The sequence below is a fragment of the Dromaius novaehollandiae genome, chromosome 4, assembly GCF_036370855.1.
Source record: "Dromaius novaehollandiae isolate bDroNov1 chromosome 4, bDroNov1.hap1, whole genome shotgun sequence".
In the NCBI taxonomy this organism is placed as follows: domain Eukaryota; kingdom Metazoa; phylum Chordata; class Aves; order Casuariiformes; family Dromaiidae; genus Dromaius; species Dromaius novaehollandiae.
The window spans coordinates 78199390-78225633 of NC_088101.1; the positions used below are offsets into that span (position 1 = coordinate 78199390).

Here is a 26244-nt window from a genome sequence, read left to right on the forward strand (position 1 = left end):
TGCTTCTCCATGTGACGCATCTCTGATAAAATGTTCCTCCACTCCACATGGTACCAATCCCTAAGGGAAGGCAGATTATCCTCCAGAAAAACGCTTAGGAAAGGCTACCTACTTCTGTTACTTCAAGACTCAGAGAACTCATAGGAGAAAGTCTGTGGTTCCATGAAGAGCAAGAGGAATATTCTTTGCTTCTCCAAGAAAAAGGTACACGTGCTCTAGAAACCCTGGAACAAGAAGCTTGTGCCAAACCTCTCCTTCCAAAAATGCTCATGTGAATCAGACGTGGAAAAGCCACAAATATCTTAAGAGAAAAGCCCCTAAAGCTATCTGGAGACCATGGATGTTTTGGAAGAGAAATTCCTTCAGGAAGAGATTCTGGCTTCACCATATTTAAGCCTTGAAGATAGCTCTCAACACAACGAAGCTTTGGAGAGAATTTCCTTCTGTTGCTCAGATTTTAATTCCAGTAGCAGTCAAGAACAACAGGTATAGGAAAATAATCCAGTACTTTTGTTAAGGAATGATCATAAGCTTCACAAAAAAGCATTGTCATCTCAGCAGAGGAAGGTGATAAACATTCTTGATATTACGAGGACTGCTGGAGTAAGAGAGGCAATCTCCAGAGAAGCCTTGTCAGAAAACACACAGGTGACTTAGGGATAAAGCATCACTGACAATAGTACTGGGAGGTCAAGCAGATGACAGAGGAAGCATGCTACTAAATAACATGCTATTGAATATAACAACAGAATTACCAGCCTGAAAAAAAAGCTCAGTGCCTACCCAGTTTCAAGCAAGCCAATTAGACAAGTTATTCTGAGGGACCTTAGCCTCCCTGCTGAGCTCAACCCAGTAACAACTAAGCTTTCTTGTCTTCCTTTCTAATAACCGCCAGCAGAAGGATAATTCAGCAGACATTTCATTATTCTCTGTGAGCAACATCGCTTGTAACGAAGGCACTTCATCAAGCTGTTCTTGTAGCATGGAGAGATGCCCAAGACACTCCCTTCAAGACACACGTACAGAGAACAATCATCTTCATCACAAACAAGTTTCAGAGGTCAACAGGAGCCATTTGCGCTTGTGCTTTGAAACGAATAAGAGAACAAAATTTCTAGGAACTAAAACCTCTTCCCTAAAAAAACAGCACTTTGGAGGTACACAAATTGCAAGCACAACAAGCTTGCTAACAAAACATAACATTTAACATAATGTAACATTTTAAAGCCCCAGGAAGTGCAACAGGGCATCAGCACTACAACTGCATAGCAAGGGATTTTGGTTTTACCAACGACTACATTGCTCAAAACTCCAAACTAAGTTCTTCATGGACTGTGGGTAGACACCAAGGCTTTAACTTGCTTTCATAAGTGTGAAAAGTACCAATGCCTGATGAAGAAATGAAGACAGCACTACCCAAAGTCATGCCATCAGCATTTTCATATGACGCTGTCATCTTACTAGGCGACGTACAGGCAAGTGGATCAGGGTAGTAATTCTTCTGACAAGTTAGTTATGACAGCAGCCTGCACAACCAACAGCACCATTCTTAAAGCAGATCAATGAGACTTTTACCTATTAAATTGGAAAAGCAGCAGAGGTGGTGTTTTTTTTTTTTTTTTTTTGTTAAGTTCTAGTTGCAAACATGGGGTTTGATTTCTCCTTTAAATTACGAGGGAAAAAAAAGTTTAGCTCTTTACCTTAGCTGTGACACCAGCGTTGGCAAGCTATTCTGCAGAAGCGGCTCAGAAAATACCAGATTTTCAAACAGATGTTTATTGTGCAATTCCCATGTCACCTGAAATTTCTTCAAATGTTCATTTTCCTATTTAAAAAACCCCACAGGGATAAGTTAGATTCAGAGAAATATAAAGAACTGTCTGAAAATAGAAAAATTTTAGCTAGTTTCTATTAAACCCACCAAATTACCCAACTCCAATCTTAACCATTTTTAATGTCCTGAAACAGTTCTTTAATGACATAAATAACTGTTGCTTCATTCCTTATTTTTCTAAATTTTCATGGATTAAGGGGGGGGGGGGAAGTACATTGTTGAACGGTTTTCACAAATTTTTATTCATTTCTGTTCTGAAAGATGTAGGTTATGATCCGAACCAGTTTATTCTTAGGTTTTCGTGTGAAACAGCTGTTATATCTGTCCCTGATTACTGTTCAGTTCTTTGCCATTATCTAGCAACCGGTACCTGTATGATAGCAAGCTATGACCTTTACTGAAAGTTAATATAAATGAAATGAGTTGTCTCTCCAGACACAGCTGCTTCAAAAATACAGGTTTTCCAAATAGCCAAGAGCCAATCATGGCTGCTCATCTCTCTAATAAGCAGAATGTTTTAACTGAGGTAATTTACTACTCAACTATATTTGATTTCAAGGTCTAAAACCTAAATCTTATATTATTAAACATCAGAAACACACAGAGAAATACAGCATCTAATTTTTCAAGTCAGTAAGTTTTTCCCACATATAGACACTACTAGACATGTTTTTTTATACCAAGATTCCCACACAGAACAAAATTAACTGCAGGCATTCTGGCTTTCAGATCAGCAAGTGAGCCCTAAGCACTACAACACTGAGTGGCCAGAAACAGAAGAATACTTATTTTCTAAGCTAAGCATTCTGGGTTAAAAATATATACATATATATCAGATCTAAACATTAAATTATCAACATTAAGAAAAGTAGCATCTTAAGGTTTTTTTTTAAATTCAAACAGGATTTGTGCAAGAAAAACTGTTTGAATGTTTTGTTCATTTCACTACGTACTCCTTTGAAAACTGTGTCTTCCAAGTATTCACACAGCTTCTATTAGTTGCTAATATTTTTCCAAGTGTTCAGCCTGAAAAAAGTGGCTTTCCTAAGAAATTCCATATTATGTTGTGAACTGTCAACATGTATCTAGAAAATCTTGCATTTCTGAGTATGCAGAGCAAGATATTTCTCAAAGAAACACTAGGAAAGTTTTCCCTTCCAGACCTCTCTCCTGCATGTTCCAGGGCTTTTGTGTACTGACCACTGTCCTTCCAGCTTGATCTCAGTGTGGTGTCTCATGCCCTGATGGGGCAAAAAAGGCTTTAGTTCTTGCTCTTGAACCTCTCCAATTAGCTGGATTCCTCTGAAAGGAAGATAATCAGTCATAATTTCACTTGGACCACAAGTTCACTTGGAGGTTCAAGGCATTTTATGCCATCGTACAGCAGGCTAAGCACAAAGCTTTGACCCTTCAAAGGAAGGCCGCAGGGAAGCAGAAAAAAAAGTTTAAAGATTTCGGTTCCCTTTCGTGTACTTTAACTGGAAGTCTTCTCTCTTCCATAGTGCACTAGTATCTTGACAAAAAACCATCCACGCACACTGAAAAAGCTATTGAGCCTACTACCTGTGCTAAAATTTGTGCGACATACTGGTCTATTTAATATAAAGGTTATATAGTGATCTAAGAAATGTATGCCAAGAGACAGTATCTTACATTTCTAATTCTCCTCACAATTCAGTTTCTGAATGTCGCAGCTTATTAGAAAAAAGTAACTTGTTTCAGTACAGGGCTACTGAAGGAAAAGGTTTTTTTTCTTTTTTTTTCTCCTAAAAGAGAAAAGGATTTGTATTTTACTCTGAATTTTGTCAGAAAAGAAGGTAGGTTGGGGAGTTCAAGCATTTTTTTTGTCTCAGCATGGCCATTATCTTGATTTCTTATACATGCAAAAATTTCACAATTACTAGTTCCTAAGAATAACCATGAGAAAAAAGGTGGGGGGGAAAAATGTGACATTCAAACATTATGCTTCTGATCAAACATGTATTTCTGGACTCATTATTAGTGGATCTACTGTGCGAAAGATAACTTTCGTACAAGAATCTGTCAGCTATGGAGCTGAATACATTTATAAGCACCAGTGCAGTTTGGCTGTAAGAGCCATCCTCTCTCAAGCACTCTGTCATAGACTTGATGACTACTAAAAGCAGTCAATGAACTGGAGATGGGAGCGACCACTTGTCTGAATCTAAGCGATGAGGCTGGGAAAGACTATATGGACCAGCAAAGAGGTTCAACGACCATAGAGGAAAAGCCTGAGTATCTTGATAGAAACAGCTTCCTGGCTTGACAATTTAATTTTCCTGACACCTCCACCCCAGCAGTGGGGCCTGGCTTCCCTTCCTACCCATGGCCATCATCTTGTTCCCACCCGTTCTTTCCCTTTTTTAGGTATCTATATAAGTAGTCACTTCTAGCCAACCAACAGTAAAAACAAGTGTACCTGTCTACCCAAATTTCTTTTATGCTTGTGCAGAGTTTGCACAAGAAAAGATGTACTTCTTAACAAAAGAGGTAAATCTCCACAAATAAAGTTCATTTTGCTGTAAATTTGTTTACCATGTAACTTGTTGATGATGGACACTTCCTCAAGGACAGATATTTTTATTGCTCATTCTCTCCCTGACAACATAATCCCAGGTTTAATAACACAATGAGTTGATAATAGAGCAAAAATTTCAGAAATAATAAATAACAGCAGATTAATTCCTAGGCAAGAGACATGTTTTCAAGAAACCACACTTGTTTATAAGGGAAAAGAAAAATGAAACAGAACATTGAAATAATTTCTGAGCTAGTGCTACACAGTGAAGTTTCTATGCCATTTAAGCATGGTTTTTGAGAGACCACTGCAAGTAAACACAGAAATGTTTCACCCATTCTTAAGAAACTAAAATTTGTTAGATTTTTCTACCTAAAATTTTGTAGATTTGTTTAAAGACTTGTTTCAGAATAAGTACCACAAACAGTATCCCACCTTTTTCTTTACAAACAATAGGTAATTCCATCAATTCACTGTAAGTGATGCCTAACTTTCATTCTTTAGAAATCTAGGTTCATTTGAATTTTCAGCACATCCCTGTCTCTGGGCACGCACACAGAAGAAAAAAAGAAAAAGTACACTTTCCGAATTACTGAAGACTTCTGAAATAATCCAGCACAGCCCTGCCTGCATTACCCACACAGATTAAAAGCATATAGCATTTTGTTTGTTTGTTTTTAATCTTACCAGAGTAACAAGAAAGGCGCTGATTGTGCATGCTGCCTGGCAGAGTGCACTGTATTCCTCAAGTAGGAGTGAGATGAACTGATGTGCCTGGGGTGGCCCTTGTATTGCTAACGTTGAGGCGACTTTAGATCCCAGGGACAAGTGTCTGAGGAGACGAACCTTCATTTCAAGTACATATTCTCTAGCTTGCTGCTCCAACCGTTGGTAAAGCTGATATGGATCTCTTTCACAAAGCCTGTAGTATTAGAATATTTGTGACAAAAAAAAAATGCATGTAATCAACACAATTTTTATTCTCCTAAAAATATTTAGCAGTCAGCATTATTATTATTACAGAGAAATAATGGCTAGGGTTTACAGACTACATTAAATCTGAGAGAAGACAGTCCCATTCCCTACTTTTTCAACTGTGGAATGAGCTCCTGTGTAGCTTTAGCACCAGGTCTTCTGTGCTAGGCTCCCATAAGACAGGCAGCATCACTACCACCACTCATCTCCAGCCATACTTTAAGAGAGAGCACTCAGTTATTTAACAGGAAGGTTCAATGACTGACCCTCAAAAGGATTTCACAGCCCTTAATCTTCAGTGGGCAGAGGGCACCTAGGTCAAAAGGAGGAACAGGATTTCAGCTGGCCACCATCAGTACCTCCTATTGAAGCAATACTTAGGACAAGTCACTGAACATGACAGCTGCTTTGATGCACTTCAGAGGGAAACTGTTACTGCAGGATCTGGGAGCCCAGGGAGGTGGGGAAGAAGAAAGGGCTAAGTACTTGGGAGATAGATGAACTGAAGTCTGCTGCTATCTAGTTCCTGCTCTTCCCTCCTTACTCGTAAGACAGGAGTACAGGAGTACTGTCAGACTGTCAGGAAGTGCTCCAGTACACAACAGGGACAACACTTGGCACCACTACCTATTTACAAGAGAGCAGACCAGACTGTTTCTTGCTAGCTATACCTAGCAGAGCCGAGCGTGGAATGAGGAATAAAGAATTTCTGCCTTTTAAAACTAGATTTACCTGGCCACAGCATGAACTCTGGCATGTTACTACCTGCAAGTTTGTTGTTTAAAAAAGTCAGATGACGAAATAAACCTTCAATACTTACACTGACTAATTCTATTAGGTTTTTTGGCATGACATTAACACCACTGACTGGACTCTCAGGTATCTGCACAGTTTGCAGAAACCCAGTATCTTAATTTTATCTCATCTTTTGGAGACAAAAAGGAACTCAACAAAAGTGCAAAATCATCATATTGACATTCAAGGCTTCCTTCTTTTTGAGACCCTGTTTCTGCCTTTGTATTTTAATAAAGTCTCTCAGCAGTGAAACAGTTCTAGGGAAATCAAAGCTTCGAAGTACATGACAAAGGTACATAGTAGGAGTTTGAATTTTCAAGTTTTTTCATGAAAGAGAAACTGTACAAAAACAATCATTTTATCTGTGATTTGGCTGTAATTACCTACACATTTATGCTCCATTTAGGAATCTTTTATTTCAAAACATATATTGCATGTTTTGATCACCTAATTTTATATAAACAGAGTGTGACTAATATGGAGGCATACTTTGTTACTCTACATTTACACAACTCGTGTTCAAAACCAAGTACTCAGTCTTTTATAATATAAGAGAGAGGCACAATTAGATTATTTAATTATCTATTAAGGCTGATTCGGAAGCATAGTCATACAAGGAGCAATATTAGAGTATGATAATCTTTCAAAAGTTTTTCCATCTTGCCAGAGTTTAGTTTCAACTAGAAAATCTCCACATAAGAATTAATTGTTCAGGCTAGTCAGACCCCAGTATATTAAGTATTTACAAAACCAGTGAGAGACACTATTCTTTGGCCACAGTTTCACGTAGGGAGAAACTGAGATGGACATCCAATATACTGAAGCAGTTTAAAGGCAGCCATACTAGTCTCAAAAGGAAAAAACCAAAACAACTGAGAATGTCCTGAAACAGATCATCTTTACTGACTTCACACCTAGAACAGCAAACATTTCAGTTTTGAAATGGGAACGAAGTTCTCTCAAAATCTGCCTCCTCTAATGATCAATGGCCAATATTAATTTCTTCTTTTGAAGAGAAGTCTCTTCTAGTTGTTACAGCTACTTTAATATTCAAGCATTATTATAACCTAAGTTAGTTCAACATGCGTGGAAATTTAAGTTAAACTGTGTGACATAATTAATAATAATCTTCAAAGTCTTTTGTAGAATAAGATTTTGGGACACACCCACAATTGTGCACTAATATCCTTACTGCAACTAGCACGTGAACTAATGATTTCCCACGCATTCAAACTAGTGCTTAAAAATCCTGCATGAAACACAGTTGACTGTTCTCTCTCTCTTCATTTTAGTGGAGAAGCAATCATTTTAAGCAAGCAGGCTTACAGATTAGACATATTAAAAAACATTCTATTACAGAAAGCAATAATCCAAATTATTTAAAACTCATTAAAAAAGTCCTCTTAGCAATTAGTAAATATTTTTCAAAGTGCTATACCTATCCACCAGCTCTTTCATTCCTTCTTTATCTGGTACCAAAGATTGGTCTTGGTCATCTGCCAAAGGGGTCCCAGCTTGGCGATATATACACCGAACCATATATCTTACTTCTGACCAGTAATTTTGAAGCTGCTGAGATTCACGTTCAGTCTCTGCTGAAATTTCTCTGCAAACAATGACAAAGATTACTCTCAGTTTGTACACCACATAGGTGCACTCATTCCTATTATTCTTAAATAGCCCTTTTTAAGTAGCTTAAGCACAAGCTAACAAACGAGCTACAATACTATTGGCAATTTGTCTGCCAGCATCAAGCTACAGAGTTTGAATTCAATTCTTACCTGCGCTCATTACAGGCCTCACAGTTGCAAGCTATGTCTGAAGGAGAGGAATTGCTAAGATCTGCAGCAGGCACAGTCTGTGCACCAACAGTTATTCTTCCTCCTCCTACAGATTCCTGCTGTGATCCACTGTTACCGAGAGGCATGTGCAAAAGAAAATCTTGGCTCTGAGAGGAAAAGCAGAGGCAGCAACTTTGGTTTGTAAGGTATAAGCATGAAACATCTATAAGTAGGCAAATATTAACATGGTGATTCTTAGTGCTAGATATATTTTGGGATGACGCTCAACCAGGCACAAAGAGGAAACTCTTCCTGAAGAGTTATCTTCCAAAATAGTAATGGCTGTTAGAAAGCTGCTGTTCTTGGGAACTGATGCTTTCTCCTGTGTACAGTGGTGCTCAGTACTAGATGACACACACCTCTCCCTGAAAGCTGCTGGTATTTTGCTCTTGTGGTGCTCTTCCTCCCCTGAGCTCTGCTCCCAGCACCCTGCACCCTCCCCAGGTGGCCACCAGCTTTCTGGGATGTCAGGCTGGGACCTGTCCACAATAGCTGCAGGACTGAGTTTTTTATTCTGCGCTCCTGACTCTGGAGCAGGATGCAGACATGGCTGAACCAGGCCAGCACACATCCTCCACCAGCAGCAGGAGCAGCTGCTGGGGCTGGCGCTGAGGCAAAGCGAGTGTCAGCACAGCTACGTAATGAGAGCAACAGCAGCCTTGTCATGGGAGCATCTGCAGCAAGCCGCCTACACTCAGGCTCGCAGTGACTGATTTTTGAGCTCATTTTGTTTTTTTCCCAGCTGGTTTTTCTGATTTGTCTAGCAACGTAATTCTTGCTTTTTTAAATTAAGCTCCCCAACTTAGAGAATCCTTTTACCATTTGCTTTTAAAAATTTCTCTTGAAAAAAAGAAAAAAAATCAAAAATAGTCATATTTTGATTTTATCTGGAGTATCAATAACTTAACAAGACATCTAAGAAACTGAAAGCAAGTTGTGCCTTTCTTGCACTTGACTTTTTCATTCTATTAATTCACTAAACCTGCGCTTAAAGCTTTCCAAACTTTTGACTCAACTGAACAATGCTGCACCTTTGTTCTTGGACAGTTGTGCTGTTCTTGGAAATCTCTAGGGTGCGTCTAATATCAGGTTACCAATATAAACCCTTTAGATGTAACCCCTTCAGATTAATTTTACTAGCCTTTATTAATAACTACTGTTTAGTGATATCCTTGCTATGATAACTATAAGCGAAATATTCTTAAATCTTCCTAAAAACTACATAAATCATGCTGTTAACACAAGTTTAACAACATACTCTATACAAACACAATCCTTCAGATGGAACTGTTTACGGAAGGGAAATCTGTATGTGCCTATGGGCACGTGCAGTCTCTTAGCTCTGTGCAGAGACACGTCAGCTGGAATGTATAACGCCTCTAACTATTGAAATTGTGTGGTTTCCTAGATCAGTTGTGAAGATTTGGTTCCGTATGACGGCACTAAGCATTCCATTTACTTCATATGGGGTTTTACAGGACCCTTCATTGAACGTTTTGTAATTTGCTCTTACAAAGGGCGAAACTCTTAAGTGAAGCTCAATTCTCATTTAAAAATATATTTCAATATTTATTTAAAAAGTCAAAACTTGAAATACTATCACCATGTGTTAAACCAGTGCTTGTAGTGCTACAAAAAGGAATAAGCAATTGTTACAAGCATGCTGTGCAAAAGTTTTGCTTCTTTAAAAAAAAAAAAAACTTAGGACAGAACAGACAAAACATAGACATAAAGGAAGACAGCAGTGTGAGTACAGTGATCTAATAACAACGCTAAAAAAAAAAGGAAAATTCACATACTTTACCTCACAGAGCACAAAGTGGGGAAGAAGTATGTATCAGCAGATACAGAATAGGAAAAAATACAGCGATCAGAGTAGCTTTAGTGAAAGTAGAAAAAACAAATCTCCAAATCCCCTAAAATACCTTCTAAGCACTTACAATCTAAGCGGTTCCAAAGCACCGAGTAGCATCCAGCCCATTATAACACATCATCTTAGGTTACTGAATTCAGGCCCTTCAACTCACCACCAGCGATTGCTCTATTGTAGCATGCCTCTCCTCCTTTTCGACTGTTCGTCGACAGTCTGGACACACCCACAGTGGAAGATGCAGCATATTGTTTGCTTTTGGAGATGTGGAAAGTGCTGTTTTGCTAGAATTCTTTATCCCGCTCTCTGAAAGCGAAGTATCTTTTCGTTCGCTTCTACAAAGAAGACAGTGCTCGCCAGTTGTATATGGGGCCCTCTGGCCCAAGCCAAAGGTAAACGGTGTCTAGAAACAAAATGTTTGGATAGATACCTGGTTATTTACAGACTATGTACCAGAAAAGCTTATTGTCAATTTTTTTTGGAAACATTTAACAGCCCTCATTAAATGGTGAATATCTGGAATGCCCAAGATCAAGCAGAATAGCCTAATATCAGCCTGGCAGAACCACTGCTATTATGAATAACTACAGATTCCATCTTAAAAAGTAACATTTGTGGGAGCATGGACTTTCCCTCAGAAATAACTTATCCTAGATGTAGAAATCTAATAAATAAAATACACAAAGGGAAAGTACAGCTCCTTTTACTGTTGTCATTCTCAGAAATAAAAAGGAAACTATTGGCTGCTCAGTTATCTCACCTTCCTTTTCAATATCTGCTGAAAGAAAGACGCTTTCAACTAAGCTCGTTACAAAATAAAAGATAACTTACTTTTAATTAAAAAAAAATTCAATAAGGCTCTTAAAATCCACTGTCAGCTACTGAATAAAGTAGACTTGGTTACTTATGGTGCAGAGGGAGTTTAAAAAACTTACTTTCTCTTCCAAGATGCTACTGTGCATGAAATCATGGTTCGGCCAGGAAATGCTGACCACTCACTGAGCCTGATGCTCAAAAACACGTCAAGCACAACAACCAAACAGAACCCAACTTTGCAAGAGCTGGGCAAAGTTACAGACAATGGAACAAAGCTTCTTGTACGGCAGAATCTCAGGTGTGATGAAGGTAGAGCTACTGGCTTTCCCTTAATCAGTCTAACATCCTGTACGCAAACCTCAAAATAGTTAAATTCTTCACAGCAGGAGGCCATGGATGCTCATCCCCTTAGCCCAGAAAGTTCAAATAAAGTGTTTGGTTCCTAAATTAAGGCAAAAGTCCACTGCTAAGAAAGAAAAGCGAAGTGATCATACATGCAATCGTTGCTTTTAAATGGTTTTGTATTTCTAACAAAATTGATATCTAGAACCTTGATAAAGTGGAAACCACAAGCATGGCAGATTCCTGTTACAGCTTTGTCGTACTAAAATGAGACTAGAAATGGCAGTTTCTTTCTTTACTTATTTTTGAGATTATGAATTCATGCAAACATTTCAAACAGTCGTAACCTCTTCCTGGATTAAGTGAGCTTGGATTTAGGTCACATATATTTATATTTGAGTGTATACTCAGAGCAAAGTGCACATTTGGATAAAAGCAAGATTTTTTTTCTACTAGTCAAGCTTCAAAAAGCTGCAATGGATCTCAGCAAGAAAACATCCAATCTCGCTCTCTGAAACACGTTCAGATATAACATTCATGAATGAAACTTGCAAGTAGGGCAAGTCAGAAGAGAAATAACATCATCTCTAATATGTATTTAGATTCATCTCCAAGAATATTTTTATTACCAGTGTTTGAAAAAAGTTAAATAATTTCATCTGAAAGTAATTACAAAGCTTTTTTTTCTATCAGTGTCCAACTTCAAGCTTATTAGATCAATAAAGTTTTACTTCAGAAATACTAAATTTCAGTGCTTTTTAAAGCACTGAAGTTATCAGAAGCTTTATCATTGACTTCAGTTAGACAAGTCCTAAACTCAAGAACATAGATTAAAGTTTTCCTCTGTACATTGGATGCTTAAGTCCTGAATCTATTACTGATGGATTCAGCTGCCACATATACCTACTAAACTTGGCTGCACATACCTGAGAAACACCTGTGAACTCTGATCCAACAGAACTGTCTGTGAACTGTGTACCATTTAGTGAAACCTGGAAAGAAATCACAGTACATTGGTTACAATAGTTGAGTTTTGTTCTGATTTTAAGAACAGCATTGGCAGCAATAAACAAAAAAACAAAAGAATAAAACCTTCCCCCCACCCAAGGGCTGAGAAAATAGCTTTCAATGATTGTTTGACTGCAGAGATGGAAAAATCTTTTTCTTGTGTAGTAACGCTCTTTCAGATGCAAAAGTTAGTAATTTATGTATTATAAACTTTTGCAGTATAGCTGTTTTACTAACAATGCAACTCAAATTGGAGAAAACTCACATAGGAAAAAAAACATAGGTGAAACAGTTTTTCCTCTGCATTTTGTCGTTTACATTTAGCTTTTAAAACTTATTTGGTAATTGTCTCAATTTTGCAATACATTCCTGTCTTTTGGAAGTTGAATACAATATTGTCTAGAAAAATACATTGTGCTAACCAGGAAGACACTTCCACAGCAGTGCACTGAATTGCATTCAGCTATTCCACTGCATCAGCTCTCTTCCTGCCCCAGGTCATAATTCATATAGAAATCTCTGATATTTCTTCTCTATCCTGTTTCTCCACGTGTTACAGATGCTACTCCACTTATCACTGCAGTGCCTTTAACAGCCAGAAGTGTTTCTGTACAGTATTTGAGGACACTAAACCAAGAGTAAAGTTAGGGCAGCGTATAAATTTCAATCAATGACTACAGTGAACCTTACACCAAACTTATTTGAAAAAAAGGAATTTAAAAGTATTTAGTAGAAGGGGGGGATAAAGTAAGTAAATTCTTTTTCTTCTCAAATTTCCCTCTTTTGAGCACTGATTCTTCTCTTGAATTTCAGATATAATTTTTCTCATGCTTTACTTCAGATATGCTGCTGTTCTACCCTTCTCACATCTTTGCAACCTCCTTTGCACTTCAGTTTTGTCATACTATTATCTCATATTAATATGTTAAGACTACTTTAAAGACAAGAACAAAAAGTAGCCCATTTCACTTGGCTTAAACCCCCCCACATCTCTCATGCTAGAGTTGCTAGGTTCAGAAAGCATGTTTTTGCTGCTACCAAACCAGAAACTCAAAATGAAACCTCCTCCAGTACTACGGAGTGCGAAGGCCCTTCGGTTGTACACAGCCACAGGATTACTGACCGGCTGGCTGACCATGCCAGCTAGAGGACTGCAAAACCGCTGCCTTCAGCAGGATTTTTCAAAGACAGACTAGGAGGTAAAACAACCTGCAAATCTTTACTAGAAAAGATACAAATAAGAAACTACACAACTTCACTTTTATATCCTAGACTAACTTTGAAGAGTGGGTATTGAAAACCCTCGTACCCAAATCGAGCACCTACGATCTGCAAAAACGCAGAGGTGGAACAAGTTTGCCACTTTTATCCAGTCACTTTCCAGGAAGTGGAAAAAAAAAAAAGGAAATTTAAAAAAAAGGAAATTTAAAGTCTTTCTAATGAAGAAAATCCATCTCCTTTAAGAAAAGAGAGCTTACAGAATTGGAGGTTCACTGGTTATTAGGATGCATGTACATGCAAAAACAGACAACGAAACCACTAAGAAACACACACACAGAGAAAATAAAGCAAGTTCTGCAGCATTTAAGCGTGCAGATGTTGAGTGATCATGCTGAAGGCACTCACACAGGTTGCAAGGGCAAACACAGTAATAATGGGAGTTTCCTGCTATCCAGCAAGTGTCATACGATGCCAAGCCAAACTACTGGAGCACCAGGAGCACCTGCTTCCCGGAACAGGTAGTCCTGCTGCTAAAAAAGGGGAGACCTCTCCATCCGGAGCAGCACGCAGAATCCAGGTCAAAATACTACTGTCAGAAACCCAGAATATAAGAGTGAGCACAATATCCTGAGGAGCAACAAAAAGGAAAGAATCGGGGAGGCACTTAGATAAGAGAGGGGAAACTTCAAAGGAGTCACCAGGACTGAAACGTCTGTGGGAATAAGGAGATTAAACACATCATATGTTCGGCGTAGAGTAAACACAGAAATCACAAAGAGGACTTAAGAACCAGGGCGCAAGGGAAGGAGATGGTTAAACAGTGTATTAGAGAGAGTATTAAAAGAATTTTGCAGTTGTCCAAATGAGGCTCAATGATAAGTAAAAAACAAAGTTAAAAAAATACAATTCAATAGCCTCATAAATAATTTCAGAAAGTGTGGAAAAAACACATTAAAAACTACTATTAAATCCCATTTCAAGGGACATGAGGAGTAGGTAGCCTGTCAGGATCTGTGACACTAAAATGAATAAGTAAACAAACAGATGCATAAAAAAAGTGCTGAAACAAAGGTCACAGCAGAAATACAAAGGTATTTTTTTGCATTTTCATGTTCACCATGGAGGAGTTTAAAGATGTTCTCCCTGTGAGAGCCACCCTCGTGGAGGCTGCATTAGACGATCGCTTCCAGAGCTGATGGACAACGCAAACATTGACAAGCCACCAAGAGTGGATGACATTCACCCAAGAGAGCTAAAGCAGCTCAAGGATGAAATAGCTACACTTATCATCACGGCACATAGACACTTGCTTTATGCTCCTTCAATATCAGATGAACAGAAGAAAAAAAAAAACCCCACACACGCACACACGTGTATTTAAGTTCTCATGGGAGATCCAGGAAACGACAGTCTGAAGCGAGGAAGCGTCTGAGATGACCAAGTTAACTGAAAGCACCAAATTCTCCAGGTTAGTGGACACAAGAACCTGGAGAGCGGCAGAAGGACACAACCAGAGCTAGCTCCCGGGCGGAAAGGTATAACTGTGGGTGCGGAGCTTTAAAGTGATGCACACAAACCAGACAATGAAAACCTTCAGAAAACCCCCAACTTTTGTTTTTTTTAAGCATTCCTGATTACCCATGTTCATGATTTTAAAATTTTGTCTCTGAAAAACTATTTTGTGAAAATAAGTACCAGAATGAATGCTGACATGGATCAGGAAAGTAGGAATCTGTGTGTACAGCACTTAAATGTAACAGAAGGGGGGGGGGGATAAATCTGTTTTTTCTGTAAGTTTCATTTACAATAGAAAAAAAACCCTATTTTTCTTGCAAGCTGCTGCCACACTAACTCTTCCTCTCTAAGTTCCCAATTTTCTAGAGAATATCAGAAATTATATCATCATCTTAGTATGTGGTAGATCCTGCACCAAAAAGTACCAAGGAAGTGACAGTCACAGCTATAAACAAAAATCTTTTAGTTCACCTGAATGCCCCTGGAGAACCAGTTGGGCAACTGGAAGATATAGACTAAAAGACAGGGTCACGAATTGCTGACTGGCAAGAGCCTGGTACAACTAAAACCAGAGCTTCCGTGGGCTAAGCGAGAAACTCCTAGGTGGGAAACGCTGTGAAAGAGCGAGCGTGACACAACGGTGTCCCACAAAGCTTCAGGAAAATACGGGAAGCACATGAAAATCCAAACTCAATTCCTCGTGGCCGCACCCTAACCAGCTCAATAGAAACGTAAGGTTGAAAATAACATAATATTAAATCAAATTTCTTGTGGGGGGGGGGTTACAAACTATTATACCGATGTTCTCACACGCATTAGGGAAGGCACACGCCACAGCAAACAACGTCACCAAGTGTGGGTTAAGGCTAATGCAAGTCACGCAGCATTACTCCATAAGGTCCCAATGTAATGAAGGTATTCTGTATGACTCGACTAATTCATTTATTTTTATATATATAGCTGAAAAACTAAGTTTGTTGAAACACCTGAAACGAGAAAGCAGCGCATTTTCCACAAGTGTCTGACTCATACTACAGAGGCTATTGCCCTTGACCGTGTTCCCCCCCAGCCTCACCTGCACCACCTGCTCACCCACCAACATTTTCGGCGCCAAGCCCCGTCTGCCACCGCCGCTCCGCACAGAGCCTCTCCCAGGTGCCTCCGGGCTCGAGCCCCGCAGCCGCCCGCTCGCAGGCAGAGACCTCCCTCCGAGCCCTCCTGACGCGGGGCGCTGCAAAGCCAAGCGCGCAGGCGGGCTCTGAGAAGGGCGCGAGGCTCTACAGCCGGCAGCACGCACCAGCCCCAGGACAGCACACCTCCGACTTCCACGCGACTAATAGCAAGCGCCGCCAGACAGAACCGTGCACTGGCCAGACCTTTAGCACGGCAATATGTTTTTAAAATAGTTCCTGAACATTATCAGTAGCAACTACAGTATTAACAGGAGCCTCTGCAGCTAACAATATTACAATGCAGAAGAGACATTAAAACGTGCAAGCGGACAGTAAACCATCAAGGCAACACTTAACCCTTCCTCGGTGCCTTCTGGAGTCCAAATGGTCAGCGCCCGGTGCAGTACGAACTTCCCGAGGAAGAGCAAGCTGAAACAGAGCTACTTTGCAGCTTCGCTGCTCTTGCCTACCTGATTTCAGGAATTTCAGCACGCAGATTCCCCCTCCCCCCCCCCACTGTATTTTAGGAAATCTATGAACAGTTTTGGAGGCACTGAAAACACCCATCCAATAGCCTACATGAAATACTGTCGGTTTTCTCAGTGAAATAGGCGTCTTTGTAGTTTTTAAATAGCTGCTCAGAAAACCTTCCTATACGCTGAACAGATCAATTCTGTGCACCGCATGGAAAAAAACACTCGCCGACCAAAACACCATAATATAGCAAGATACCAACTACTGCAAAACCAAAGCAAAACAAAACACACGCCAGATAAAGTAGAGTGTTACTTGCATTGTTTTGAAAAAAAAGTCTTTTTCTTTTGAGGGTCTAACATTGAAAGAAACTGTCCAGTGACATTTTTGGATCAGATGAATGGTCATCCAGAACTATATTTTGGAAACTTCTCAGAGATGACGACAGCGCTATTACTGCTGCCACAAGAAGTTGTCAGGAATATTTACTGTCAATAGCAACAGGCCCAAGATACGTAACAGTGGCTGCTGACAGGTCACGTCAGGGCCTACCCCAGTCGGTCCCCAGCAGCGGGCTGTGAGAGTGCTCGAGTCCCTGTCCATGGTCATGAAAACCTGCAGACAAAGTGGCAGTGGAATAGGAATTTTTTTTAATAGAAGGTAAAATGAAAGCATATAAATTTCTTATTTTTCACTGTTAAATAACCCCAAATAATACTAGAAGTTTTTCAGAGAAAGACATGCCCATTTAAAAGAGCTCAATAAAATCATATTTTAAAAAGATTAAATACAAGTGCTTTCTTTCGAGCATTACAGCATGGAGAATGTAAGATTTATGTGCCCAGCGACAGGCAGGAAAGTTATTAGCAAAACTTGACGCACTTCCAAGTGCGCAGACACAGCAGTGCTCAGGAAACTCAAGAAGCTATCAAAGTTTATCACTGTTTCATTAAAAAAAAAAAAAAAATCCTTTGGCCATCAGTGATACAAAATTTAATTCCATAACTGCTTTTCTGTAAACTGGCAAATGTTTGATTTGCAATGCTAAAAGGTTTGGAGGTTCCTACTTCCAAACATAATCACGGTTTAATGTAACACAGTACTGAAACACCACTTAACTTTTAAGGAGGGGTTGCACACGAATCCAGACCTCCAAATAGTTTTAGTAGTTACAGGGATAAAAGATGAACAAAATATACTGTGAAACACTAATTCAGAATCATTTGGCTTAAGAAATGCTGTTAAGTATTTTATGTGACAATTACACACCTCTAGTGCCACTGCCCAGAACGCAGTTATACTTGCTAACGCGCACTTGCTTGCCAGGGAGTCTCACGGTGTTATAGGAGGCATTGACAGAAAAAAGTGAATATTTAGCAGCTGCAAATGTCACCAGCGGAAAGCCACAACAGCAGCGCAAGCTCGGCAGGTCTCCTGCAAGGAGAGCGCTTTGTCCTTAGTAGACACTGCAGAACTCCAAATAGAAGCCAGGAAAAGCACAGACAAGGTGATAAATAATTTAAATTCAAATATCCGTATTAAGTCAGCCAGCACACAATCTGACCAACTGATAAATTTTGCAGGCTATTATTAATCCATTTTACCAAACACGCTGCTTTGAGAACTTAACACGTTTGTGAGCATTGCTACCCCTTCCCAGCCTAGTCTGTATTATTCTAACATAGTCCAAACTCTCAGGATGAGAAAATATATCCATAAGCAAGTCTGCAATACAAGTACCACCCTTGGTACTCCTTCAAGAGCTACTGAACTATACACAATTCCAGACAACTTTTAACTCATTACATCAATTAACAAGGATACATATATACATATAAAAAAATAAAAAGTTAAGTCTGTGGAAGAACAAGCATTCCAAGGCATATTACAAGGCTTTTGTGACTTGTGATACCCAGAATTTGAACACAGAATCTGAACGCTACTCACAAATACAGATAAATTGCCTTTTTTGATCTGAAGTAATTAAGTAGCAGGAGAAACAAGTTGCCAGAAGTTGAGCAGCAGCCAAGAGTAAAGCGTTAGTGAGATATTTGGCAGGGGCTCCAGAAGACAGAAAGCATTCCCCATCAACACAGCAAATGTGTTGATTCAATCCCTAGTTATGTTGGTATTTAACACACAGCACATTTATGTTAAACAGCTATAATACTCACAGAAATCATTAATATCATACCAGAGAGCACACAGTCAAATATTTAACTTTGCCATACTGCTCTGAGGGAGAAATGGCCAAAACTCCACAAAGAGGAGGAATCGAAACCACATCTGCCACAGATCACAGTTATACCTTGAAGTACATCAGGTAGCTATGATAAACCAACAATATGGTACTAAAATTGATTTATGTAAGATCTTGTGTGTATACATTTGGATAGGGCAAGTTCGAAAACCTTCTCGCTGTAAAGCACGCTCCCCCGTTGTGTCACGCGCCCCCGTGACGCATAGCCAGCAGGAAGCATGTGCTCAATGGCTACATACAGGAAACGTAACCTATAAAGGGGGGAGGAGGAAGAGAAACAATGCCGGCACCAGGAAAGGACGATTCATCTGACTTGAGAGAATTTGCACTTGTTTTGTTTTTGAAGATAAGCAAGAGATAGGAAACCGCTGAGCGGATAGCCCAAGTATCACGCTCAATTACAAAATCAAGTACTCGCTCCAGAAGCCAACAGGCAGTTGCCAAGTAGGTCACTCACTCAGCCCTCCACTGAGGTGAAGCGTGATGTTACTTCAATGTATTGGGAACAACATAAAGATAAATCTATTAAAAGTTTTTAATACATACTCGGTAAATAGACAGTCACAGTAATCCTAAACTATGTATTTGCTCTCTGAACATCTTCACAGAAAACTTCGTTATAGTCATGTTACTAAAAACTATCTTAATGTTTTCAAGGATGATATTAACACTTGAATTCAAGCAAACACAATGCTGCATCTCCATAGCTTAGTAAAAGTTGTACCTGAAATAAATTGGGTGTGTCAGTCAAGTTGGCAGTGAGGAATTTTAGTCTAGAAAGCTGGAGCTACCTTGCATATAGGTAATGAAGCATGAATCACATAATACACACACAGTAGAAAATGGTAACCTCCTCCCTTCTCAGATCCCCCAAATGACTTGCTTTTTTCCAACAATGAAATTTTTAATTTTGATAGCAAGTCTTAACTTCAAAATAGTTTTCAATAAAAGCTGAAGTTATTTCAAAAGAAGTATTTTTCCAAAGGAAGCATTTCTCATTATATTGTTCAATCTAGGTAGATGAATGTTAAAAATCTGAGTACCAAGTGAATACTGGGCTTGTACAAAAAGACTAATATGTACCGGTTTAAAGAAAACTAAGTTAAAGGTGAGGTTATGTGAGTGATGGTGGTGGTGTGGAGGCAGCTGTCCCTGTCTCACCCTGCTTGGGAAATCCCTGAAAGCAAAACCGAGACTAATGACAATGTCTCTACTAACCCCTGCCAAAGCTCAAGTCTTAGTTATCTGGCCAGCAAGATCTTGTGCCAAAGAATTCTTAAGACTTGAGGATTTACAAGACCATTAGGGAGGTCTGGAGGGACAAGGGCAACAAATCACCTGTACATAACCCTGTTTTCCATATGAGACATAATATCAGTAGCTGGAAGAGTGAAAGCATTTTTCCCACTCCTGGAACAAGGGCTAGTCATTCTCTCTTAGCATCTGCCAGACCAAACACGCAGAGAGCTTTAAGTCTGTTTAAAAAGTATACGCAATGAAGGTTTTGTTTTGTTTTTAGTGTGCCTTGACACACAAAAGCCTCGGAAATAAAGCAGGGAGGAAGGAAATCAGACAGCACTGAACAACACCAGAGTAGGAAGAAAACCAATATTCTTTCTACTTCAAACTCTTTAAAGATGCAGGTCCTCTGAAAATAAGTGACACTTCTATGAAATTACTCAAAGCTGCTTTTTTAGGAGCTGTATCTTTTTTTTCCTTTGCGTCCTCAGAGCTCAGACAGAACAACTCTATTCCAACGCAGTAACAGGAATAGACTGAATTCTAAATGGCCACTAAAATTCACAAACCACACAGCCATCAAATCTTGGATGACAAAAAGCTATGTTCAGAAACAGCAATCTTAAATTAAATGAGATACGCTGCATATAAAGGTGTCAAACTATCTTGGGAAAATTGTTTAGCTGTACTTAAAAAAGAAAACTTTGAAGTAGCACTGCCAAAAGAAAACAGATTCTTTACTGTTATCCTGTAACGAGCTTTAAGGAGTAACTCCACTATTCTGTGCTCTTCCCCCTGCTCATATGTCAATAGCTCACAATTTTTCTTGTAGCTGAACCATCCTTCAGGAAGTAAGTAGTTCACTGGTTACACTGCCAACAAAGTGAAAGCAGAAGTACAAAAAACAAACAAAAAACCTACATTTCCATCCATGATCTCTACAATAACTAGAAAAACACAAATTTAAGAAACTAAGAAAATTCAAAAGCCAAAATTAAGAAGAAACTCAGATCCATTTCCCATTAAAAGACAGAATGATCTATAATCATTTAACTTTTAAAACAGAAGTCAGAGCTGGGTTATACCCAAAGAATTTTACATCTCTTAATTTACTGATCATGGACAAAATAGTGACTTTGTTGGACATTATTTTGAATGATGCTGACTACGTGAGCTGTACTGAAGAATTGATGTAGTTTGTATCGCAAAGGCCAAAAGACCTTCCTGAATTAATTCTTGTTCAGATGTTTTTTCAAGACAATATGATCTAGCATAATCTCTATTTAAGGATTGCCAGTGATAAATCATCTAAAACAGAATTCATCTACTTTCAGAATCACCTAGCAGACTTGATCACATACCCGTTCACCCTCCCATATCGCTTTCCTTCTGTTCTGCACACAGACACTTCTACCTGAGGATCAGTGTATTCCTCACCTTCCCTTTAAAAGAAGTGAGAAACTGGAAAGAGTAAGAAAACAGACCTTTAAATCAAAACTAAGGAGAAATTATCATGATCCTTCCTAAGAAGCAGGCACAAGAACTGGACACAGTATTCCAGAAGAATTCAGTGCCAGATACAAAATAACCTCCCTTCTGACTCCTCCCTTTGATATTGTTATGAATAAATTCAAGGAGCTTGCTAGCCTTTTTTGTACACAACACTATGTAGCTAGGCACAAGTTGACAGCCCAGCAACCACAAACGAACAGCTTTCTCCAGCTTTTTTCAAAGAAATAGCTTTCTGAAGGTCCAACGCTCTTTGCTTCTAGGTAGATCACTTCAAATTTGGGTGCACTTGCATGAATACCATTTGTTTGTAGCAAGCACATGACCAAATGCTGTTTTTCCCTGTATCAACTGAGTGTTCTTTTTTATCACTCTCCAAGTCATTAAATCCTCTGGAAGCTTTATCAATAATTTTTTTTTCCAAGTCAACAGTAAAAAATTAACAGCATTAGAGCAATTTCCTGTAACCCACTAGGTATGTACCACTTACAGTGCCAATTAATGACTGCAGGTCTCTGTAGACAAACAGATGGAAGACCTCCATGATCTGTGGGCAAAATATTTCTATCACACACAAAGGCTGTCTTAATAAACTGCAGTCATCCTTACTTTTTCCAAAGGCAGTCAACATCTCATGCAGTATTACCCCAAATGCAAAGATAAAATTCTCCAGCTGTCCTCATGGCCCTGAATGCATCTTTTCTCAAGGAAAAAGCATGCTTACTAGCCATGATTATTAATACTGCAGTTAACCTGCGCTGACTGAACAAAAGTCTCTCGTGGTTAATGGTTAATCGCCTTCCAGTGGAGCAGCAGAGCTACAGGAGAGAGCAAGTGATCCAAGATTCAGTGAAAAGCGTCTACGCTTGCAAGTCTGATCTTGTCATTTTGTCTTCTCTTGAACCAAAAGCACCTGTCTTCATCTTGCAAAAAGCTAAAATTCTCAGAGCGACAATTTGCACCACGTTTCAATCTATAAACAGAAAGAGAAATATGTATTACCTACTGTACTGAAATTCCATACTGCACTGCACTGCAATGGATAAAAAATACAGACTTTGAAGAAAAGCCTGCATCTGACATTTTATCCAATTGTCCAAGTCCACTTTGTAAACTATAGAGCTCCTTTTTGTACAAATTACCCCCCTTGACTAATGAGCAGTTTCCTCACAGGATTGCAAATAGAAGAAAAATTCACTTGCAGGCTAAAGCAAAACATTACTCGCTTTGGTCATAAAAGTATATGTTTAAGTTTCTATGGGAGGGAGAGTAAAAATGGGATTTAGCATAGAAGTGTTGCAACTTGTTCAGCTTAGTAAAACAGCGATATCTCACTGTAAAGACATGGCAGAGGTGAAGAGGAGAAACAAAACCCTACATTTTGAATTAAAAATTAAATATAAATCAGAAGCCTGCAAACCATGATATAAACCTGCGCTCATCTTGTTGTTAGTTCTTATCCTAGAGAAAAATAAGTATTTAATGGGGGGGGAGGGGGGGAAATTGCAATCAATTAAGTATAAACCTATTGGCTCGTCTTAAATTATGCGTAGTCAAACTACAGCAAGCCTATAGCTATGCAAACAATTATATGGCTTAATAAGACCATTTATCCAGCTTAAGCTTTCACCATTTTTTAGTTTTAAAAGTCAGCAGCAATTAATACCCTTATCTTGCTTGTATTTTGCATTATATGGATCTGAGGTTCTGCACATAAATTGGAAACATGCACCAGAAACCAGTTAATTTAAGAAGTATCACTTGTGCACATGCATATTTAATGATTTATATCGATAATTCTGTAACTCCTTCCCATCCTTTCATCTTAAGTTATTCAAGCAAGCTTTCACACTTTGCATTTACAATTGTCAGAATTCCTCCATCCCTAGCTCCAAAGCAAGAAATTTCACACCTCAGTGGAGCATTTTTATAGAAGGATGAGTCCAGGGCTTGACAAGTGTCTTGTGCTAAATTTGCAAAATCACAGCAGCCCAGAAATCCTGAACACCTTTCTGAGAATCGTCCTCCATCAAGACTTTGGCTATTTTAGTCTGGAAGTGACTGGGGGGAAGGATTTGGTTACATCAATTGCTTACAGTCATTACAGTCACTAAGACAACTAAAAGGAAACATGATTCCAAGATACATCTCTATATCTTCAAAGGACGCTGGCAAGTAACAGTGCTGCTCTGCACGGCCCTGAAGGAGACCTCATTCGGTCAACCACCTTCAAGAAATGACCAGCTGGAATAGATGCAGCAACAGCCAAACGGGATGGTGGGTGACGAGGCCTGGTTCCTTCAGCTTACCAAGCGCTGCAATTTTCTCGGTGCATACACTGAGGGTGGAAGAAAGAATTAAACTGAGGACAGGGAAGAAGTGTAAAACATCCAGGAATACCTGCACACTTGAAGTGGAAAAAAAAAAAAAAACTATCAATGACAGCATCAAGGATCTAAAACAGTCTTGAAGATAGAGGTAGTGAAGATCCATTTCAAAATGAAGTTTAATCAATTTATGAAAGGGATTTTTACGATATTTCTGTAGATAGAAAGCAACAAAAAATTGCCCAGATCCCTTCACATTTTTATTCCCATTAATGTGAAAGAAAGCTTTGTAGCTACCCAAATGTTTGCACTTCAACCATAGTTTACAAGCTGGATTTGTCTTCTGCATGGTTTTTTTTTTTTTTTTTTTTTTTTTTGCGGGCCATTTGGTTGGGGAGGGAGCATGGAGGGAAATTTGCCTATAGTAGTTTTTTGGGGTTTGTTGTTGTTGTTTTAAACAAGGCTCTTCTGTCATTTGATACTGCATTTAGAATACAAAAAAGAAAAACTTAAAATACTAAGCTTTGTGTAAAAGCATTTAGAGTTTGCAAGGCAACTAAGCCTGAAACCAAATTAAAATCAGATTTAATACTAAGCCACAAGAGGAGGGGGGAAAAAAATCACGTCTTTTACTGTTTAAAGTATAGTAATTAATTATATTTAAAGAGTTTTCTGCACAACATAAAATGCTGTTCCCTAGTTTGCAAGTGAAATGGCAGCAGGTATCCAAAACAATAGAACTAATTTAAGCACGGACAAGCTTAGACTTGAGTGAAAAGGATTCAGGTCTGCAATGTCTAGATGTGCAGCCACCAAGCACCCAGGCTCTCCAGGGGAAAAAAGGAGGGAAGAAGGTTCTGTTTTAATTACACACATTAAAAATTCCTTATGAGAACATATCCCACATGCAATACTTCCCTCTGTTGCAGCCAAACGTGACACAGCAGAACAGACCCAATCTACCTCCTACCAGGATTCGGCCTTTCCCGTAGTAGAAGGATGTTCAGCAATATGCCAGCACATGCAGCTGCCTAATTGCTAAGGAAGCACCACAAGCTAATCATCAAAACAACTGAAGCACTTCTTTTCCCCAGTACCATGGCCAAAAATGTTCTGAGCAGGTAGTAAAAATGCCCCCAAATTCTCTCTGCTAGCCCTGACAGGTAACGACCATGCGTCTACATTTTCTTCCTAGTACATTTTTGTCAGAGATTGAATCTGTTGTTTATACTTCAGCCAAACAGAAATATGTAAAGTTAATAAGATAAATGCAAAGCGAGAAACCCCAGAGCATGCCAGGCTTTCATATGAAATAGTAAGTAGTGCTCAAAGGCAAGTGCAGCACACATAAGAAAACAATATTTAGGAATGAATTACTTGAATATGTAGCTTTAAAGACATGATTTTAGATGATGTATTACAGGAATGATGTTACAAGCAACTGAGCTCACTTGTTTAATTAGACAAACAGGTAAAGGGTTAAACATGCTCATTCTGAACAGCAAAAGCTGCTGGGACATTAAGTAAAGCAGTGCATGCGAGAGGACGTTTTCAGAAGGACCCACCAGATGGACTTGCTAAAACTACTTCTGTTTTTTCTACAACAGAGAAAGAAATCTTCAACTCAGCCAAATTGCATGCACTGTCCTCAGACGTGACACACACAACACAAGAAAGAGCAGTAATTCTCCAGGTCTAAACCCCTTCAACTCTGTAACATCAGCAGAGCCCAAATTTAACAGCTAGACCTAGGAGCAGTCAGCAAAATTACTGGGGAAGAGAGAGCAACGAGGCTTTTTAAAAAGTCAGAATTGCATTCAAAGTTATGTTTGTAACAAATCACTAAAATGCTAATAAATTACAGGTTAAACTAACATCCATATTAGAATACTGCAGTTCTCACACCTTGTTATCCAAAAATCGCCCAGCTCTAGACATCCACTGTACATTGCATACATTATACCACGTATTAAATTCTTCATGGACACGTGAAATACATTACTGAGGCAGAACACATCATGTCCTTCACCTACCACTACGGGAAGGACCAGAAATTTGCTCAATTAATTGAGCAAATATGTACAGCTTGAAGTCCTTTAACCTAAGCACATCTGATTTACTGCTGCAACTTAAGCAGCATAGATCAGACAGTCCAGAGGAGGGTACTCATCAGAAGCCAGAAGAAAACTGCTAGAGGTAGTTTAAGAGTGGGGGAAGGGAAAAGCAGGAAGGGTGCCAACATACCTAACAAGAACAAAAAGGAAAAGCAGTATTACCAAAACCCTACTCCTAAATATTCTTTGACCTAAAGATGTAAGGGTCATACCTGGATAGTGAGCTCAACCTAAGCCCTGGACTAGATCTGTAGGAACAATTGTTTATATTTCCCCTGCTGATGAAGATCACAAGGAAGACATCCAGTGTGGCCAGACATCCATTTAAACCCTTTGTGCTTGTGGTTTTTCTTTTTTTTTTTTTTTTTTTTTTTTTTAAAGGAGAAGCAGGAG

At 39.1% G+C, this 26244-nt stretch overlaps 1 protein-coding gene across 1 annotated transcript in view; it reads right to left on the reverse strand.

Annotated features, from left to right (window-relative positions):
* FAM193A (family with sequence similarity 193 member A) overlaps positions 1–26244 on the reverse strand; it is a 75120-nt gene that overhangs the window by 31564 nt on the left and 17312 nt on the right. Inside the window, exons 2-7 of the mRNA XM_064511513.1 lie at positions 11939–12004; positions 10012–10257; positions 7925–8091; positions 7582–7749; positions 5061–5295; positions 1701–1825 (exon numbers count right to left, since the gene is read on the reverse strand). Coding sequence (XP_064367583.1) covers positions 1701–1825; positions 5061–5295; positions 7582–7749; positions 7925–8091; positions 10012–10257; positions 11939–12004 — 1007 coding nt within the window. The remainder of the gene's footprint in view (positions 1–1700; positions 1826–5060; positions 5296–7581; positions 7750–7924; positions 8092–10011; positions 10258–11938; positions 12005–26244) is intronic.